General features: G+C 40.8%; 3 protein-coding genes and 1 non-coding gene across 5 annotated transcripts in view; 1 reads left to right on the forward strand and 3 right to left on the reverse strand.

Annotated features, from left to right (window-relative positions):
* ccdc85c (coiled-coil domain containing 85C) overlaps positions 1-4,373 on the reverse strand; it is a 39,567-nt gene extending 35,194 nt beyond the window's left edge. The window contains exon 1 of one of the 2 annotated variants that reach the window (XM_023952895.1): positions 2,942-4,373. In XM_023952895.1, coding sequence (XP_023808663.1) covers positions 2,942-3,650 — 709 coding nt within the window. In that variant the 5' untranslated portion in view covers positions 3,651-4,373. The remainder of the gene's footprint in view (positions 1-2,941) is intronic. The other variant, XM_023952896.1, reaches the window with a different exon arrangement.
* A 734-nt stretch (positions 4,374-5,107) lies between these two features.
* On the reverse strand, positions 5,108-9,385 carry LOC101165021 (cholesterol 24-hydroxylase). Its single transcript, XM_004083352.4, has 15 exons — positions 9,156-9,385; positions 8,981-9,058; positions 8,777-8,858; positions 8,630-8,703; positions 8,464-8,550; positions 8,237-8,375; positions 8,042-8,152; positions 7,811-7,973; positions 7,647-7,712; positions 7,424-7,496; positions 7,269-7,353; positions 6,350-6,460; positions 6,101-6,189; positions 5,682-5,748; positions 5,108-5,588 (listed from the first exon to the last, which is right to left on the reverse strand). Exons 1-15 carry the CDS (start codon positions 9,302-9,304, stop codon positions 5,439-5,441), a joined length of 1,524 nt encoding a protein of 507 aa, XP_004083400.1. The 5' UTR covers positions 9,305-9,385; the 3' UTR covers positions 5,108-5,438.
* A 91-nt stretch (positions 9,386-9,476) lies between these two features.
* On the forward strand, positions 9,477-9,549 carry trnat-ugu. The gene has a single exon. It is a non-coding gene; the product is annotated as a tRNA-Thr (tRNA).
* Positions 9,550-10,356: 807 nt separating this feature from the next.
* LOC101165274 (cholesterol 24-hydroxylase) lies at positions 10,357-15,094 on the reverse strand. Its single transcript, XM_004083353.4, has 15 exons — positions 14,524-15,094; positions 14,360-14,437; positions 14,185-14,266; positions 14,043-14,116; positions 13,862-13,948; positions 13,649-13,787; positions 13,456-13,566; positions 13,225-13,387; positions 13,047-13,112; positions 12,795-12,867; positions 12,623-12,707; positions 11,876-11,986; positions 11,646-11,734; positions 11,347-11,413; positions 10,357-11,253 (listed from the first exon to the last, which is right to left on the reverse strand). The coding sequence occupies exons 1-15, from the start codon at positions 14,670-14,672 to the stop codon at positions 11,104-11,106; spliced, it is 1,524 nt and encodes a 507-aa protein (XP_004083401.1). The 5' UTR covers positions 14,673-15,094; the 3' UTR covers positions 10,357-11,103.
* Positions 15,095-20,942: the final 5,848 nt, after the last annotated feature.

Raw genomic sequence — 20,942 nt, forward strand, 5'->3', positions numbered from 1 at the left:
TGTCTGATGCTCTTGTGGCGCCCGCTGTGCAGTGCCCAAGGCAGCCAGTTCCTACCAAGAAGCGCATTGTCATCCGGTTGTTGGTCACATGACTCATTTGATTGGAAGAAACTGTTTCCATTCCAGTTTTGCCAAACAGGTCACTTTTGATGCGCTTCAAAAACCACCTCCCCCGTCCGCAAAAACTTTTTTTCCATAAATTTAAGTTTTTTAAAAATGGACATGTTTCCAGGTTAATTTATTAAGCAAATCCAATTTGCACAATTTCATGGAAACACAGCTTATGATGGTCGACATATACAGCAGTGACGGAACATACCAGCGTCTTTGTTCTTCCAAAGTTAACTTTTTTGTTTGAAGTGTTTCTCCTTTGCTGAATTCTGACACCCTTAAGAGATCCATTGGTTGGAACCAATCACCAGTTTTTAAAGTTTTTTTTTTCCGGAAATGTCCTTCCCTTCTGGTGAGTAACTATTGCAGCAAATCTGCAGCAATAAAGGAAAGGCCATAGTACACAACTTTACAGAACCTGGGCATCCATCCAATACTCTAGCATAACAATTCAGGCAGTGAATCATAGGTTGAGCCCAATTGAGAAACTCACTGGCCTTCGGCGAACACCCACATACCAGACTTTGTGGATTTTTATTGTTGTGGAATTGGATGGAGCTACACAGCTATGAGAGCGCAAACTGAATATCCTTTTTTTTTTTTATAACCCTGCATTGGTTATACAAGTGTCAGATCTTAGAAGGTCACACATCGTAAATTACGCTGATTCCAGTCTACACCCATTTCTCTGACTTAAAGAAACGGCATGTGGGGGTTATTCAGAGAGCCTTTATCAGGATTCTGTTTTAAAGGCACTGCCATGTGAGGATCTGCAGACAGTCAACATGCATTTCTACGGGAGAGGATCTTTATCAGCTCCTCTGGACAATGTCAAAGCGGCATTTTCCTGCTTCGCTCGGCCACTTTGTCTTAATCTCATCCAGCTCTCCACAGTTATAAAACACTATGGCGAGGCTTAAGGCAAGCTCCCCGGGACGGCATCATATTTCAGGTGGAATTATGTGTCATACCCTCAAAATTGAATGCAGACGTAGAGAAGCCGTATCCCATTTAGGTCAGGAAAATCACTGTATGGAAGTGTCTGATTTATGGGCTTCATTGGATAAACACAAGACTTGACTCTTGGCGCACTTAGACACAACCAACTCGCTGAAATAAAGAGGGGGGAGGTTGGGTAGATGTGCCAATTCTTAAGAAGTTCAATTAGGCAGGCGGTGGGATGTCTCCAAAGCCTCTGTGCCTTCCAACCAACCTCTAACCACCATCCACCCACTCCCACAGGACCAATGAAGAACCCCTTCACTTAAAACACCTCCACATGCACATATCTGTGCAATTGAACGCCTCCAAATGACAAACTCCACAGAAGAGTAAAGCAACTTGCCGAAAACCCTAAACTAGAGCCCCCACCACCCCTCCCATCTGTGTGTGTGTGTGTGTGTCATTTAGCACTTGAGTGGCAATCCTCGAGCTTGTCTCTTAAACGCCCAGGGGAGCCATGGCATTTGGACGGCATTAAATAAAACCACCGAGGACCTCACACGACGGGGGGGTGGGGGGGTCTGACCTCACAGCATGTTCAGATTTCAACTGGTCACCTGAGAAAAATTCAAAAGCAGAGCTTTCCGTCTACAGAGAACATGACCAAAGACGTACCTGTTGATGCATAAACCACCTGTGTGCATAAGAGGGTTCACGAATAAATCATTATCAAAAGGATAACGATTTGCCGTCAACATTTTCAGAAAGTTCATTTTTCGCTTGGGTATAAAAGGAGGAGAGATTTATGATCCATAACTTTGTGTTTTCGAAGAGATAAGATCCCTTTTTAGCGTTGAAGCAGGGGCTCAAATGAATCGGAGCTTTCTGTGTACAGGCTCGTTTATTTGTGCATGATTGCCAGCAATAAACGCACAACACCCCAGGGACATACAATGTCATACACATCCTGTAAAACAAGGGCTTAGAAAGCCACTACCCACCTGCATACACAATGCCGATGTTATGTAATGGGACAGGGGAAAAAAACTGTTAAGGTTGTGTTTGAGCCAGGGTGTGCGTTTGTGTGTCTATTTAAGAAAGGCTGGCTATTCTAGTTTAATTGTATTTTTAAACCTGCACAAAACTCCAGGAATGATCCTTTAAAGACCCACTTCAGCTTGTCATCTATTTGCAAAACATTGTAGTCTTTTAATCTTAGTTATGCCGCTTCAAGCCAAAATCCAAAAACCCTGTGTCGTTTCCTAGGATATCATTTCTGCAGAGCGGCAGGAGTTCATTAAAAATTTACCTCTGAGTTATAGGTGAGGACTGTTCCCCCTTCCCATCCCCCAAAATTGAGAGCTCTCTGTTTACACGCTCTCCTGCTTACAGCCCCCTCATGCGCCATACCTAATATTACCGGTCAAACAAAACCGGTGAGCAGCATCAGGGCAGGGAGGTTGTGGCCTGCCCAGCGTATATTCTGTCATAACTAGAATCTTTTTAAAAGTGCATTTATTAGTCTGTTCCTGATTCCCAACAGTTTGAATAAATAAATACTTAGAAATGTGATTTTAAGATTAATTTTCTTTTGATACGTCCTCCACCATTGTGCATTCTGCACTCTACAGATCCTGAAACTATTCAGTCAACTTTATTTCTTTCTGTCGAAAGAAATGCAGAATGTTCTTGTTGGCAAATGGATCCATTTGAGGCTATGTGTTCACTAAACTGAGACGGATGCTGGCATTTTCATCCCAGCATCCGTATTCATTTAAGCTCTTGTGAGGACGCTGATTTCTGGTCCAAAGGAGGCAGGAAAGCAACCATGAACCTCAAACCTGTTCAATCTCCCTCACTGGAGCCAAATGGTGGAGTGTGAACTGACCGTTGAGTCCGTTGGGGATGCTCCTGTGGTGATGCGGGGCTGAAAGGTCATCCATGGATCTCCTTATGGTGGGGCCCAGCTTACTGTTCTCAGGGGGCTTGTGCGTGTGGTTGTGGTGGTCCGGACTGCCAGCACTACCTGTGCTGGACGTGCTGCTCCCATCTCCAACATCCCTGACGGTCCCGGTGCCTCCGTTCAGGTTGGTCAGGCTGGACTGGCTGTCTATGGAGCTCCTGGAGCCCGCCCCGTTCCTCTCCTCATCCAGCATGAGGATGATCTCCTTCAGTTCGCAGTTCTCCCTCACCACGGCCTCCTGGGTGGCCTCCAGCTCCTTCAGCTTCATCATGTAGGCGCCCACCTCCTTCCACATGGCGCTGGCGGTGTAGCGGCCGAAGCGCTGCCACTCTCGGGACAGCTTCTTGCCCTTCTGCCGGTCGTCGTCCAGGAAGCAGCACAGCTCCCGGAGCTCGTGGTTGTCGTCCTGGAGCTTCTGGTTGATCTCCTTCAGACTCCGGATCTCGTGGAGGTGCACCTGCAGCCTCCGGTTAATGTCCTTCATCATGTTGCCGTGCTCGATCATTAAGGTCATCTTCTCGCCGTCCACCCGCCTCAGTTTCCTGAGCAGCTCCTCTTTGCTGCACCGCAGCAGCTCGTCGTCCGTCAGCTGGCTCAGATCATCCTTCGGCCCCTCGGACGGGCTTTTGGCCATGGCTGCCCGGCTGCTGCTGCTGCTGGGATCTTCTTCTCTGCTGGTTAACCGCCGCTTCTGGTCACTAACTAGTCAAACCCCCTTTTAACTAACCCGCAGGCGAGGAGTTGAGTTAAAATGCGAACGCATTGTCCGAAACCTGAACGTTATGTTCCGATTTTCAACAGGGCAGTGGAGAAATAATATCAACGTGATGGCAGGGCAAAATCCCAAGCATCAATTGAACGCCCCACTAATCTGGTTACAGAAAATCCTTTATTGGATTTCGTAAACAACTGTTGGTACTCACATCCCATCAATAACCGGGCTTAATTGAATGATTTTCGGGGGGGGAGGGGGGGTCGATTTCCAATCAGGTCAAGAAACAAGCGGTGAGTTCAGTGTCCAAAACGTAGCAGATAAAAATCCCAGCTGGTCCTCACTTCAGCAAAAAGATATCCAAGAAAATTACTCTTTAAGCGCTTTAAGAAAGAGGTGGTGTTGCCTTCAATGTTATTCCATTTTCGAGCTTCGGCGCGCGCTAGCCCCCGTGAACGGCGCTCCTCCGCGGATAAACCCGTTTTAGTGTGATGGTGAACAAAGTCCTTTCCAACAAACCAAAGATCCCCCCGCCTCCCCACTCGTCCGTGTCCAAACACTCGGGTTTGAAATCATTCAAGTGGATTCCGCCCGAGACGACCAATCAAGACGTGGGAGTGAAGTGGGCAGCAGGTACACGAAAGCCTCACAGGACCGAAGCTCCGCCCTCTCTTAAAAAGAAAAGCAACAGCGCGAGGCGTTCAGGGCACCGATGAAAAAAACGGAGACAACTATAGTTCAGAAACGTAAAACAATGGAGAACAGATAAGCAGACACACCTTGAATTCTAAAGTTTATTATTTTTCTGTGGCTCATTTGTCTTAGTTATCAGATCAAAAGTGCAACATTCTTGTTGTTGAACAGGTCAGTCAATTTAAGAAGAAAGGTCTCTTTGGTTTGGGTTCATGTGAATTTGTGTGAGATTAATTTGTCATGACATTTTTTAACTTTATTAACAAGTATTGCACATACAAAATACCAAATACAAAACTACACACTGTGCGCAAAGGACAAAAATTTCACGTTCGCCATGTGTTGTCATGACTTTTTTTAACAAAGTGGTTTACCTGTAATCACTATAAATACTGTTTACACGACCATAAGGATTTAAACATGACCATAAGGATTTTAAAGGCATGGAAAGTACTTAACAACATGCTATGACCTCAAATCAAACCAAAGAAAGTTGGTGTTTATTTTAATGCTGATATGAGGATTTTCTACATGCCAAAGCAGAGAGAGAGAGAGAGATGTACATTGCAGTTTAGCAGGTGCTTTAACCAATATTTATGACCACAGCGCCCCCATGTGTTCATTGTCAGATACTGACTGAAAAGACAAGATTAAAAGTACCTCAATGACAGAAACACAGACCAGACTCAGCTTTAAAAGGCTCTTTACTTTTTATTATTTTTTTATAAAATGACATAACTCTGATGTCGAGTGTTGCAGTATTGTTTGAATAGGTTTTGTTTGTCAATAAAAGTAATTACATAAGGTTAGCATTATTGGCTGAATCAAATCTAAATATTTATTTTAAGAAAATTGGAAAAGGGATAAATTCATTGAAGAGCACACAAATCAAGGGAAGAATAAGGTTTTAAAAGTAATTTTCTCAGCTGAAGCCAAACATAACATAAACTTAGAATCTAAACCCAACAAAGTTGATCACATGTTCCCATGATTTCTTCTTTTTACCGTTAGAATAACCTAAATGTCATCCTTCCTGTGTCTAACAGAGCACACAACTCCAGATTTAGGCCTGAGAGTGCCAGTGTCCAGAACCTCAAAGCTCTGTCCCGGGACCAGCTCCCAGCTGAACCTCTGGATCAGCTTGGCCATCACCACTTTAGCCTCCATCTGAAAACAAGAAAATACTTATTTAGCTTATTCACAATCATTATTATGTGTGTTATGGGTCAAACCATGGTTTTCTTAGCAAGCCGCACCCACCTGAGCAAAGTTCTGCCCCAGGCATGAGCGTGGACCGAGGGCAAAGGGGTAGTAGCAGTAATACGGCCTTATAAAACAAACAGATATGAGACAGACTTTATTATACACTTTTGCTTTTAGTAAAAGGAAATTAACATTTTTCTCTGTATGGACAAATATCTGAAGATGACAGGATTCAAATCAGAGCAATATTTGAAAAACTAGATGCAAAAAAACTCATTTCATAAAATATAATGGCCCATGAGAGATAGTGGCGAAAGCGTTTTAACAGCCTGAATCCACAGATAACTTTTATCTGCTTAAAAATGAGCCAGCATTACCTGGAAACATCAGAGGTGAACAGGTAGTTGAGACATCCTAAAAATAATTGACTGAAACTTCAAATAAGAACCTTTTTTTGGGGTCTCTCTGGTACTTACTTAGGAGCATCAGGGTGGAATCTGTCGGGGTCAAATTTTAATGGATCCTTAAAGAATTTTTCCATTCTTCCACACACGTAGGAGCTGAACTGAATAGCAGAAAACAAAATCACGCTTTATTTTTTGATGCCATTTGTGCATACTTATACTTAAGCTAGCTCACTGACAATCTGTCCTGGGAGTAAATATTGCACATACACATATTTGATTTATACTCAGAATTATTAAACATTATTGCACAAATCTCACCATTAAGTTGGTTCCAACAGGGATGCGAAAGCCATCAATGGTGATTTCTTCTGCAAGCTCGCGGGAAGTTCCTGGTACTGTCGAGTACAATCTCAGAGTCTCCTTTAGGACCTAAAGCATGGAAGGCTCAAAAATGACTCATACGCTCACAAGAACAAGATGCTCTTAGATGTGTGGGTTGTTCTCGACTAAGTACAGTCTTTTATTTACTGTACTATTAACAAGTCTGAACACAACTTTTTATGTTAGGAGGATTTTGTTTGAATGGCAAGTCGTTTGCTAAACAGGTCTGATTGCATTCCAGACCTTTCACCAAGTAAAATCAGCCCCCAAAGCCAGAAAAAAGTAGCAGCAATTTGCTTGTCCAAACTGTAAATCTGGAATTACTTTGATTTATCAGTATTAAAATACTACAAAAATTCACCGTTTTGCAGTCATTTTGCCATCCATTGTGGTGAAAAGGGAGCTGAGCCATAGGCGCCAGGCCGTGACTGAAATCAAGAGCTATCTTGTTGACCAGGTAAGAGGTCACCCAGAGAGAGTTTGGAGGCGAGCTGCTGCTCCTCAGGCATCAGGTTTAGATGTCTCTTAGAAAACCTCCATGGGGAGGTATCCCAAAGGCCCGGGTACGACCCAAGACATACCAGAGAGGCTGCATCTTTTGGCTGGCATGGGAAGGCCTAGGGATTCCCCCAGAGGAGCTGGAGGAAGTGGCTGGAAACTTAAAAAGCTAAAACAAATGGAATTCCCAGTTTCCAGATGTATTGTAAAACTGCGTGAGAAACACATGTCCCATTATTGTGTTTTGTAAAGTATAGTATCTGTGTGTTTCTGGAGATATAAATCTAAAGCAACATCAACAATATGCTTTAGACCCTAACTACTGGCTACATTTTCTGACATTTCCAGATTTCCGTACCTGTGAGAGGTAGACCAACTTCCCAAGGTCTTCATAGTTTATTTCCCGTTTCATCCCAATAACTTCTTCCACCTCTTTCCGCAATCTATAAAGAAAAAAAAATCCCTAATGTTATGCACAACTCTTATGTTGTACACTTCTTTTAAAGTTCTTACTCCTCAAGGATTTCAGGATGTCTTGCCAGCTCCATGATGCAAAAAGCCAGCTGATTTGCTGTTGTTTCTTGTCCTAAATAGAATTGCAAGGAAAGAATTCACATACTTAAAACATATATATTTTTAAATCTTTTTGATAAACCCAAACACCTTGTTTAATACCAAGGGTTCGCAGCCTTAAACTGAGTCCTAAAATGTTTGCCAACAAAAATAAGAAACTCACCCGCAATAAAAAAAGTCACAAAATTGTCCAACATGAATTCTTCGTCTTCTTCAGTCATTTTCTCTTCTAAATAAAGAAAGCAACAGACAAATTAAGCCATTTGTAAGGTAAATTAACGCAAATTGATGGGAACATCCAACATGTGAAGCTGTAAAGATCCTGACCTGCAGCAGATGTTTTAATGATCTGCGTAAGGATGTCCTTTGGGACTTCTTCACCATTTTGCATTGCAGTTTTCCTTTCGTTAACCCATTTGGCTCCTGTTGAACGCAGCAGGCGGCAGGCTTCCCTCACTTCCTTGACAAAGGGTCTGTTCTTTGGTTTGAACTGGAACGATAGCCTTATGATAGCAAGCTGCTGATTATAACATTTGCTAAGCAATGCATTAGTCGTACTTCGAAGAAAGAGTCTCTGACGTAGTACGTCATCCCTTTAAGACAAGTCTCAATGGCTTTTGGGAAGGGGGATTTTGTGTTCAGGAAGTCCAAATCCACACCAAAAGCAACCTAAGAGTTTTGATAAACAAGAGTTAAATTTGGGCCTGTTCTGTTTTGTAAATGCCAAAAAAAAATTTTTATATATTTCAGTACCTTATTGATGACATCAAGAGTAACACAGTTTACAAGGTGGAGCATGTTTGCTTCCATGTTCTTATCAGCGATTTCCGAGAGTCTTTCCATCAGTTTTTCTGCTGTCTCATTGAACGTTCCCATTAGACCTCTTAGATATCTGAACAAACCCACAAGAAGTAATGAACAATGGAGGATGATGAAACCTTAATGACTGTTGCACAACTTGCAAAAAACAAGAAACATACAAACTGCTGAAGGCAGGGTCCATGATCCGGCGCTGTTTGTACCACATTTCGTGATCTCGTGCTGTTACCAGACCATTGCCTAAAAACCTTTAAACACCAAAATTAACTGATTAATTTGATATTAAGATTATGCAGTCGGTACAGTGTAGGAGGGTTAATGGACTACCTTTGACCAAACAAGTAAAAGAGCTTCTTGTAGAGAAATTTATCTTTTGGGTGCTTTGATGACATCAGGATTTCCTGAAATAGACCAAAACATCAACTGTTATGCTTTTCTTATAACTTCTTTTCAAATTGTGCAATGTCTGTTTACCTTGGTGGTGTCTGGACAGGTCACATTCACCAAAACGAAATGTAGAACATTGACTCTAAAAACAGGTCCATAAATCTCTGCCCTAAAAATCAATTGAAGAAGTTGAATTTTTAAATGGGTATAATTTTGGTCATATACGCTGACATGATCTACTCCATGAAACCTTTTGTTGTTGTTTTGTTTTAATAAAAAGTGAGGTGTTACCATTCCAAGAGTTTGTCCTGCAGTACGCCTCCGTCTCTCATTATTCTTAGAAATGTTGGTGAATGTCCTAAGAGGAAACTGTAAAGAGAAGGAAAATGGTAGAAAAACGCCAGAGAGCACGACACCAGCAGGACACAGGTGAAAGAGTGGGGAAAAAGCTTTTTTTTTAACATACCTGTCTCTCGGTGGTCCGGGAATGTGGTCATACTTCATGTGAGTGTATTTGATGTACAAGCAGAAACCCAAAAACACGACTAGAAGAAGAATGAAAAGCACATAAAGTGCATTCACAAGCAAACTGAGAAGGAGGTTGAAGAACGCCATGACAGAAAAGGTAGTCCGAGCAGCAGATGCTGGAGGACAGTTTGTGAAGTGTGTCGGACCGACGATCTGCCTTTTGTGCACACCTAAAATTATGCAACTCCACAAAATTACCGGGTAAAGGTGCACGGATGAGTTGTATGTGTATGTAAATGTCCTCGGTGACGCGCTACTAGGCTCCATAGCTCAGTGGTTAGAGCACTGGTCTTGTAAACCAGGGGTCGCGAGTTCGATCCTCGCTGGGGCCTCATTCCTGGGAATGTGCACTTTTCTTGCAAAACAAAAAGAAAACCCCTAATTTAGTCAGCAATCACTTATCTATCATTAAATTGCTGTATTACTATTAATTTTAATGTATGTACGTATCAAATACATTTATTTGAAAAGAAAAAACATTAGCTCTGGCTCTAAATGAAAAACAAGTGACCTCACGTTAGAAATAACATTCATTGTGTCCAGTTATTTCTTTTCTTAGTTGGTGAAAAGAAAAACATGGCTGTGGCCATGTGTTAACAGTTGTTTGTCGATCATTGACTATATACCATATAACTGGATAAAGTGAGTGTAACGTCACCCAAAGAAAATGCCTTGCTTCTGGATCCAACCAAATGAATTCATTTTAAGTAGCCCTTTTTCTCCAATATGTCCTTCGCCAGATGAAGACTGAGAGAATGGTAATGGCCAACCTTCCATTATGGTTCGCTATTGCAGTGGTTGATAAAGAACAGAAGTAAGGTGTTGTGGTGGATGTGGCAGTTCCAAGTTGTGGAACTATCAGGAAGAAGGAAAATGAGAAAACCACAGAAATACCAGGGACTTATGAAAGAACTGGAGAAAGCTTGGAAGGCCAAGGGGACAGTGGTCTCCATAGTGTTCGGAGAACTCTGGGCTATAACCCCTAAACAGGAGGAGTGGCTCCAGCAGATCCCTGGAAAAAACCTCAGATATTCCAGCCCAGAAAAGTTTGGCACCAGGAGCAGCAAAAATACTACGTACTCAGGACCCTCAAGCCTCTGGTAGAGTACCTGAGGTTGGGATAAGAAACCACCCGCAGAGGCTTAGAAAGTAATTTGTATTTCATACAAAGTGAAAAAATTGTTGTACACTTGTATCATTTGAAAGTTGATTTCATTAATTTATATTTTTACGGCTGTTGTACCCCGCCTTCGCCCAACAGTAGCTGTGATAGGCTCCAGCAACCTCCAGATACCAAAAGGGAATTAAACAGGCTTAGAAAATATGTAATCTTTCTAATGAATAATAATTATACAAATTAACTTCAACAATTGAAGCTTCATACATGTGTGATTTAATATAACCCCAATAAACAATGATAACCTATAATAAACGAGCTCAAAATGGTGTATTTGATTACAATAGGACATGTGAAGGTCCAGTTTAGCAGATGTTTTTGGAAATATTTATGACCACAGCGCCACCATCTGTCAATAATCATAATTGGTTAAAAAAAAAAAAAGAGTAGATAAAATGTACCTTAACAGAGGCACACGGACATGAATCCACTTCTTTCCAAATTTCTTAAAATGAACTGCCTTAACTCTGATATGAAGTGTTGCATTATTATTTGAAAATATAGATGCGTTGTCACTGAACCGTAATTACATTAACCTCCTATTATTTACTAAAATAAACCCAAATGTATATTAAAAAGGCACATTCTTTGAAAACAATACAAAACAAAGTAAGACAAACAATGTTCTCAGCAGAGGAAAAACAAAATCAAAAACCAACAAAGTTGATCACACGTTTCTATGATTTCTTCTTTTTACTGTTAGAATAACCTAAATCTCATCCTTCCTGTGTCTAACAGAGCACACAACTCCAGATTTAGGCCTGAGAGTGCCAGTGTCCTGAATGTCAAAGCTCTGTCCCGGGACCAGCTCCCAGCTGAACCTCTGGATCAGCTTGGCCATCACCACTTTAGCCTCCATCTGAAAACAAGAAAATACTTATTTAGCTTAGTCACAATCATTATTATGTGTGTTATGGGTCAAACCATGGCTTTACTAGGAAGCCCCACCCACCTGAGCAAAGTTCTGCCCCAGACATGAGCGCGGGCCGAGGACAAAGGGGTAGTAGCAGTAATACGGCCTTATAAAACAAACAGATATGAGACAGACTTTATTATACACTTTTGCTTTTAGTAAAAGGAAATTAACATTTTTCTCTGTATGAACAAATATCTGCAGAGGACAACAAATATCAGAAGTGAGTAAATAGGATCGGTGAATGACTGATATCCTAAAGAAATGATTATTGTTTGAGTTTTCACATCATGCTTTAAGGAAAAACTCCAGCTTTTTGGGGTCTCTCTGGTACTTACTTAGGAGCATCGGGGTGAAATCTGTCAGGGTCAAATTTTAATGGATCCCTAAAGAATTTCTCCATTCTTCCACACACGTAGGAGTTGAACTGAATAGGAGAAAACAAAATCCCGCTTTATTTTGGATGCCGTTTGTAAATATTTATACTTAGGCTAGCTCATATATGATCTGTAAAATGTGTCAGGAGTAAATAAAACATTTGATTAATACTCTTCGGCCCAAATCTCACCATTACGGAGGTTCCAGCAGGGATGCGAATCCCATCAACGGTGATTTCTTCTGTGAGCTCTCGGGAAGTTCCTGGTGCTGTCGAGTACAATCTCAGAGTCTCCTTTAGAACCTGACAAGGTCAAAAACCAGTTATTCTGATTTTATAGACATTTTAAGATCATAAGATTACTTTGTTGCCTATAAAAGGATCAAGAAAACATAACTCTTGAAGTACATAAGTACAAAAACAGAATTATTTTGCAGATTACCTTGGGAAAACAACCCCCTACTTACAGTCATTCATTTCCTTTTGAAACAAACATTATTTTAACCATTTTTTATACATCTTAGGTCTTTTTTTCTCTTCTTTCTTTTATTTTTTAGTTCAAATCAATGCTGATGATAGGAAACCACAGCGCTTTTAACGGCACATTAGCTGGTGTTCTAAGTTACCGTGTGTATTATAAAACACTGTGAGAAAACTTGTCCCATATTTCAGACGTGTTGCTGCCATTTTTGGAATCTTTACAAGTAACATTTTTCGCATTTTGTAATAAAAAAAAGGAGAAATTGTCCATGAATTGGATCTTACTTTGATTTTCAGTGTATCACATCTTTTGAAAGTGTTTAGTGCCACAAAACACAAAGGTCTTGCTCTGAATTTTGGTATCTGTGTTTCTGGAGATATAAATCTAAAGCAACATCAACAATATGCTTTAAACGCCAACTACTGGCCACATTTTCTGACATTTCCAGATTTCCGTACCTGTGAGAGGTAGACCAACTTCCCAAGGTCATCATAGCTTATTTCCTGTTTCATCCCAATGACTTCTTCCACCTCTTTCTGCAATCTATTGAATCACATTTTTTTCAGAAAAATTCCCCAATGACAAACAAAATTCTTGCGTTTTGGTCTTTTTGTTGTTGTAGCTTCTCACTTCTCCAGGATATCAGGATGTCTTGTGAGCTCCCTGATGCAAAAAGCCAGTTGATTCGCTGTCGTTTCCTGCCCTGAAAAGACAAACAGGCTCCTTTGAGATCATACATCCGTGGAAATGACACAAAAATGATCAGGTTGTGATGTTGAACACCGTCAGTGAGGAAAAATCATTGACCTTTCACTTGGAAACTGAAAAATTATTTATTGATCCTTGTGATAAATGCTTGTCACTACAAAGGAAGAAACTCACCCGCAATAAAAAAAGTCACAAAATTGTCCAGCATGAACTCTTCATCTTCTTCAGTCATGTTTTCCTCTGGAAAAGAAAAACAAACAAAGGAATTTAAAATTACCCAAATAATAAACAGTACATTAACACTACTTGATGAAAACATCTAACAGGTAAATAAACCGGTACAGATTCTGACCTGCAGCAGCCGTTTTAATGATCTGTGTAAGGATGTCCTTTGGGACTTCTTCACCATTTTGCATTGCAGTTTTCCTTTCGTTAACCCATTTGGCTCCTGTTGAACGCAGCAGGCGGCAGGCTTCCCTCACTTCCTTGACAAAGGGTCTGTTCTTTGGTTTGAACTGGAACGATAGCCTTATGATAGCAAGCTGCTGATTATAACATTTGCTAAGCAATGCTTTAGTCGTACTTCGAAGAAAGAGTCTCTGACGTAGTACATCATCCCTTTAAGACAAGTCTCAATGGCTTTTGGGAAGGGGGAGGTTGTGTTCAGGAGGTCCAATTCCACACCAAAAGCAACCTGGAAGTTTTTTGCAAACATCTTTGAAGATTTGCATCCGTTTTGTAAATGCCAACTTAAGATGTCCACTGTGTTTCAGTACCTTATTGATGACATCAAGAGTAACACAGTTTACTAGGTTGAGCATGTTTGCTTCCATTTTCCTATCAGCAATTTCCGAGAGTCTTTCCATTAGTTTTTCTGCTCTCTCGTTGAACGTTCCCATTAGACCTCTTAGATATCTGAAAGTGCCCGCAGGAAGTATAAAGAACAATGATGGATAGTGAAACTTAAAAGTGATGTTAAAGGAACATACAGGCTGCTGAAGGCAGGGTCCATGATCCGGCGCTGTTTGTACCACATTTCGTGATCTCGTGCCGTTACCAGACCATTGCCTAAAAACCTGTCCACAAAAATGGATAAATAAATAAATAAATAACTGACTAATCTATAATCAAGATCAGGCGGGTTACAGTGTTGTTGGGATCATGGAATACCTTTGACCAAACAAACAAAAGAGCTTCTTGTAGGTGAATTTATCCTTCGGGTGTTTTGGTGACATCAGAACTTCCTGAAATCAGATTAAATAAAACTTCAACGCTTTGATCTATTTCTCAGGTGTGTGCAAAGTTTGTTTACCTTGGTGGCCTCTGGACAGGTGACAGTCACCATAACGAAATGCAGACCATTGACTCTATAAACAGGCCCATAAATCTCTGCCCTAAAATGAATGGGAAAAGTTGGACATATACTCTGTAAATAACCTCCTGTGCAATTGTTTGTTTGTTTGAATGGGGGAGAAAATAGGTTTTACCATTCCAAGAATTTGTCGTGTACAACTCCTCCGTCTCTCATGATCTTCAGGAATGTTGGTGAATGTCCTAAAAGGAAACTGAGGAGAAAAACGTGAAGACAACAAACGACAAACAATCAGGATACAAGGGGGCAAAAAAACCCAAACAGTTTGAACATACATACCTGTCCCTCGGAGGTCCGGGAATGTGGTCATACTTTATGTGAGTGTATTTAATGTACAAGCAGTAGCCCAAAAACGCGACGAGAAGAACAATAAAAAGCACCAAGAGCGCATTTAAAAGCAAACCGAAAAGAAAGCTGAAGAACGCCATGACAGAAACTGTTTCCTGAACAAAGGATCTTCAGAGACTGCTCGTTGTCGTGGAGAACTTCAAACTAACGATCTACTCTTTATACACACAAGGATTACGTAACTCCACTACATACGCAGTCCAAAGGGTTTTTAAAGTTTAAAGGCGGCGCGTGACGTCACATGAACTTTAGCTCAATCCTTTTGAGACTTGACTGCGATGACCAGTGGCTCGAGATCGATTCTTGCTGGGATTGATCGTTTATACTTTCTCTTGTGATCCGTTAACTAAATTTTATGGAGACATATGTTACTAAATTTAGTCATTACACATAAGCCTTTGTAGTGTTGTTTAAAATTGTAGTTTAAAACACTGTTGCATTGTGGAAAAACACTGAAGCCTATTTCAAGTGCTGATGAAAGTGAAAAATTCTTGAGATTCAAACGTGATCATTTTCTGCAAAATCTATGAGCCTTTGTCTCCCTCTTCTGGTTATTACTGCTGCAGCTGTCTTATGGCCTCTCTTTTTGGTTCCTGGTTTGTGTCCACAGGTGTGCTGGAGTAATGGCAGGGACCTTTAACACACCTGCCACTCATCTGCACACACCCTGGTTGTACAGTTTTATGCCAGCCCTTACCTGCCAGTCTACCAGCTAACATTTAGTGGAGTTCATCACAGTTTAAAGATTAGCTCTTGCATCGTTTCAGTTTTCTTTTAGACCTCATGGATTATTTCTCTGTTTTGTCAGCACAAAACAGCAGTGGCCTCTTCACCAGGTCATGACACTAATAGAAGAGTTGCATGAGAAATCCTGCAGGGTTGTCCTAAATTTAGTCAATTTAAAATAAAACACAAATCAAGACTCAGCTCCAAACTGTTCTTGGCCTGAAGGAAATCTAAGCAAAAAAGAAAAAGTCAGCCAATCTCAAAAGTCAGAATCCCAGGGTTGTTACAGCCAAAGGTTTTATACACCTTTTAATTATTACTCTGTTTTTCAATAACATTCTTTGTACTTGTCTATAGTTTTAATAAAAATTGCAAGTCAGAATGTGTTTCTTTTAATTGTATGTATGATGGATATATGAATACAGGGGTGAACAATTCTGATCCAGAAGGATCCCTAAAAGGATGCGGACCCATCCTACTACCTGCCAATAAACTGTCTTTTCACACCATGAAGGCTCATGTCAGGCATCACTGCAACCAAGATCAGTAGGTACATGGATCAATAAATGAGCAACACTCAAAAGGGCATTGGTAGACTCGCCAGATGAGCCAAACACCAAGTCCTGGTTGAAAGAACGATTGCTCAAGACTGCAGGTCACGACACACCAACCTGGATTAATTACAAGAAAGCCTATAACTCAATGTCCCACACATGGATCACTGTACAGTGGAGTTCAACATCAACAACACTTAAAGAGTCTTTACAGCAAAGTCAGTGAGATTGAGGAAACTACATTTGAAGCGATGATAAACTGGATGAGTGTCCATCAAATGTGGCATCTGCCAAAGAGATGCTCTGTCCCTATGGTTGTTCTGTATCTGAACCCCCAGTCACCTACATGAATGATATCAAGTTAAACGCTACGCGTGAGCAGGATATTGACTCCCTGATCCACACCATCGGGGTGGTAAATGGTAAAATGGCAAATGGCGTGTATTTACTTAGCGCTTTTCTACCTTCCTCGAAGGCCCAAAGTGCTTTACAGTCCCATTCACGTATTTACACAATGATGGCAGCTCAGCTGCCGAACACTGGCAACAACCTTCCACCGGTGGGGTTAATGTTTTGCCCCAGGACACAAGGTGGTATCAAACCTGCGATCTCCTTCAATCAGAGGTCGACTGCCCCACCGTGCAACCATCTACAATACTACAATACTTTTCTCAAACAACATTAAATGCTTTGTAGATATGAACTATCAAAAGCCAAGTGGAAAATAAATTGTTGCTGGATGACCTGCATTGTATTTGTTAGCTTCCCCCTGCATGCGCCATGATGAATGCACGACGTTAAAACCACGGAAAAAGTGTGAATAAACCACACATGAACACGTAAATCAACGCGAAAGCCAAATCTGGCCCAAAATTTGTGCGTCAGTTTTGTAATTTGAACGTTACATGTGTGCCGTAGACGTAAAATATGTGTAAACTGTGTGTTTTTCAACTAATCAAAAATGTTGAATAGATCAAAACCGAATTCACGTAAAGATGTAAACAAACATTTCGTGCATGTATCACGAAAAGACTGAAAATTCATACGTCGAAAATGTGCAACATGTACATAGTGGCAGTGTAATACAGCCTTAAGGGTAAGTAAAAGTGAAAAAGATTAAAACCAAGCAAATCATTTGGATTTTTTCCATTATTTTAAGTTGCTAGAACCTTCTGAGCAGGTTTATGGTTGGTGCTTTTAAAGTGAACAATTCAGAATACTGTACAAACCAAAACTAAACGTTCTTTTATGTCTTTATCTTCTGGGGATTTCTGAGTTCTAAGGCTTTAAAACTTTAAAAAGTTAGTTCAAAGTCATGTTGTCTTCTTTATCAAAAGCAATCCTCCCATAAAGAATTTTAGCACAGAGGTAACTCCACCAAAAATTGAAATGGGGAGAATATTGCCAACTAGAGCATGAAGTTGTGTAGATTGATGCGTGAAGTACATCAGCCCCCCCATTCAACTGGTGAAGCAGGAACAGCCTCCTGCCTTTTATGCAATTACACTCATTTTCAAGAATAATGGGATGTATGAGTCAGCACAGGATCTCAGATCTTTGTAGGGGGAAATAAACAGCCACGATGGACTAAGTGATGCGGATGGACATTGCCAATCAAATGCATGATTACGTTTATGCATGTAAATACATTGGCTGAACTTAAAGCCGGTTTGGAATGCTAAAACGAGCGGAACAGTTGTGACTAAGTGAGTGTGAAAGCTACATTGGCAAACTCTGGTCCCCTTTTGTGCTATAGATCCGATTCCCATTGGTCCCCATATAAATTAAATATTAACATTAGAAGATCAGTGAAAAAATATGACACAACACTGATAATCTTGTTGTATAAAACATTTAATTAAGAAGAAAAACAAAGCGATGAATCAGGCCATGAATTGCCGTAGTTGTTTCTGCACACACAATCAGATGACTTTTTAACTCCATCAACGATACTTCTGTACCTGCAGCAGGTGTTTTGGTCCACTCCTTCAACAAAAAATGTTCTAAACGTTTCAGAGCTCCTTCAACAAACCAGTGGTCAAAGCTCATAGAAGCCGAGTTGCGTTTTAGCGCATTCTCTGCTCCAGAATGTAGTAACAGTCTTTACTTTTCAACAAACCCTGCACAGATTGAAGACGCCCACCATGCAAAGCAGCTCCAAACCATGACCCAACCACCTCTGTGTTTCACAGAGGGGACAATCTTGTAAGTTTTTGCTTTCTGGAGCTAATAACTCTGGGTCATGACCCAAAGAACAAGGTCCCGAATACAAGCGGCTGAAATGAGCTTCCTTCATAGGGTGGTATGTGCGCTCCCATAGAGATATAGTAAGAAGTTCAAAGTAAATGGTAATGGTAAATGGCGTATACTTATATAGCGCCTTTCTTCCTACAAGGACAAAGTGCTTTACAGTCACGGACCCATTCACCCAGTCACACACACAGTCACTCACACATTCACACAGTGGTGGCGGCTCCGCTGCCAAACACAGGCGCCCGCCTACCACCAGAGGCAAGGTGGGGTTCAGTGTCTTGCCCAAGGACACTTCGACTCATGGGCGTGCAAGGCGGGAGGTGCCCCAGTCATCTGAGGAAGTGCTTCTGGCATGTTGGGCGAAGACCCCAGGGAGGACCGATGACATGCTGGAGAGACGGCACCTCCCAGCTGGCCCGGGAACGCCACACGGTCCCCCCAGGGGTGCTGGAGGAAGTGGGGGGGAGAGGGAAGCATTCCAAGATGAGCGGAAAAAGATGAATAGATGGGTGGGCAAACACCAAATAAAAAGCTATAGAATTAAAGCCACAGAACACTGATCCTTCTTTCTTGGTTTAAATTTCCTAAAATTTTAGAAAAAGAACTGTGGAATTATTATTTCATCCTGTGCACATTTACAGAAAAGAAACTTCTAAAATGTATGGTTGAATCTTCCAAATTTACAGACAAAATGCAAAATACACTGATCTGAGAAGAGATTAAAAACTCAGGGTAAAACTGAAAATAAAGGTCCAAAAGTTGAAGTACTTACTTGTTGTCACCAGCAGGTGAGGATATTTCCAATGTTTCCTTTAAGCATTTGAGAGACCAGTTGCACAAAGGTTTTGTAAATCATAATGGAATGACATCCAAAATGGGTTTGATGAGGATTTTCAGATCCAGGAGAAAATTCTCACCCAGTGTGTTCTCCTTAAACCGGCTGCTTTGGAAACGTCATACTACCTTTTGATCACATTGTCTGCAATCACCTTCAGGGTTGTCTGCATTCTTACCTGGAAAAGAGCAATCACATTTTTGGTTTGGCTCTGCACACAGAGCCAAACCTGCAGGCTAGGGGCTGTTTGATGCCCTTATGTCTGGCTGGCTGCCGCTGCAGGACCCCCAAAACCTGTTGGCCCCTCTCATGGCCAAAGGTATTCATTTGATCATTTTATCAGTGATCCCCCAGCAAACAGGAGTAAACAGACACATGTTTGTAAAGCCTGGTTTATCCAAAGAATGTGAGTCATCCAGAGGAAATTGATGTCCAGTGGACGAATATTGTCCTGTTTTTTTTAATCATCTTTGATCATCGACTGAGTGAGGAGTGTTCTAGTAAATCTTGAGGTTGCATGCGCTGAAAAATGTTTACACAAAAGGCAACAATGCGTTCAATCATATTTAACCGCATGTTTTCTTTTGCATGAATAGATTAAAATCTCGACATAAAAAGCTTTCTTAAAAGTTGCCAAAAAGTGACTGACATCCATGTGGTTCAAGTATATTTTATGATTTCATGGTGTGCTTAGAATATATCTAAGGAGTAGGACTACCGCTGTTTTTAGAGGATTTAGGGGACATCCTGGACAGGTTGCCAGTCTGTTGCAGGGCCACATATAATTACTACAGACCATATCAGACCAGGACAGCTAAGATACTTTAGAAAAATGGGTAACCTTGCAAGGTCAGAAACAAGAGGTTAAGCCAGTATTTTGCGTTAACCCTTGTGCTATCCTAGGCACTTTAACATTGGGAGTGGGGTCATCTAGACCCACTAGACAGTGCGCTGAACCTTTTTTCTTCAATGATTAGTGATCTTCACTGGTGTCCATGGATTACATGAAATCCTCTCCACCTTTATCCACCTTTGTCATGGTAGGGAGAACACGTCAATGGTCATCATGTGCAATATACGATACAATACAACACAGATTAAATTTCTGGTGGAAACACGCAGAAACATAAATAGGAATGAAAAGACACAAACATAAAATTAGAAAAAAAAAGGAACAATATTTACAATATAAACTAATGATGATAATAGCACTATGACTCTCAAATAAGGTAGTGCAATTGGCAGCAGATGTCAGTGTGCAACTGAAGAAATGAGTCTCTGTCATGAAGAAAAGCTTTGGATGTGATGATTATTCCATATCGGTTACCGTCACTGTTTACTGAAATCATGAATGAACGTTTTCTGAAGATAATCAATCATTAAAAAGCTCTTGATATTGTTACATGAAAGAATGATCATAGCCGGATTACAAAACTTTGTAAAAATATAAAATGAATTATCTCAGTAGGGGTGGGATTATATAAACTCGCTTCTTCCTACTACTTTCTAGCAATAAAACAAGCTCAGCATGTCTTTAGTTAACGACCACTATATTTAATTAAGCAAAAGTGTTTATTTTGTTTTGTTTTCTGTTTTTTTATCTATGAAAATCAATGAATCAATGAATGAATAAATCAATCAATTAAACAATCTTTAGTGGTAAAGATTTTACAGCATGTAGCTGGACTCAGTTGACTATGAAGAGGCTGGAAACTGTCTGAGAATTGTCTTGTCTGTTGTGGACGCTTGATTCGTTTGTTCTGTTGTTTTGTGTTTGCTGGTCTCAGCGGTTCACACGATGAGTCAACTTAAAATGAAACCACTGAAACTGAAAAACTGTCAGGCTGGGTTTTGATCAATTGGAACCCCCTCTTATTTTTGTACTTTATTTCATTGTTGTCGTCTTTGGTGGTGTATAGTAAGGACAGACCTTATAAGAACCTTGGTGGCCTTTATTCATTTTCCCACATAGGAACCTCTTT

Source organism: Oryzias latipes, chromosome 24 (assembly GCF_002234675.1).
Source record: "Oryzias latipes chromosome 24, ASM223467v1".
In the NCBI taxonomy this organism is placed as follows: domain Eukaryota; kingdom Metazoa; phylum Chordata; class Actinopteri; order Beloniformes; family Adrianichthyidae; genus Oryzias; species Oryzias latipes.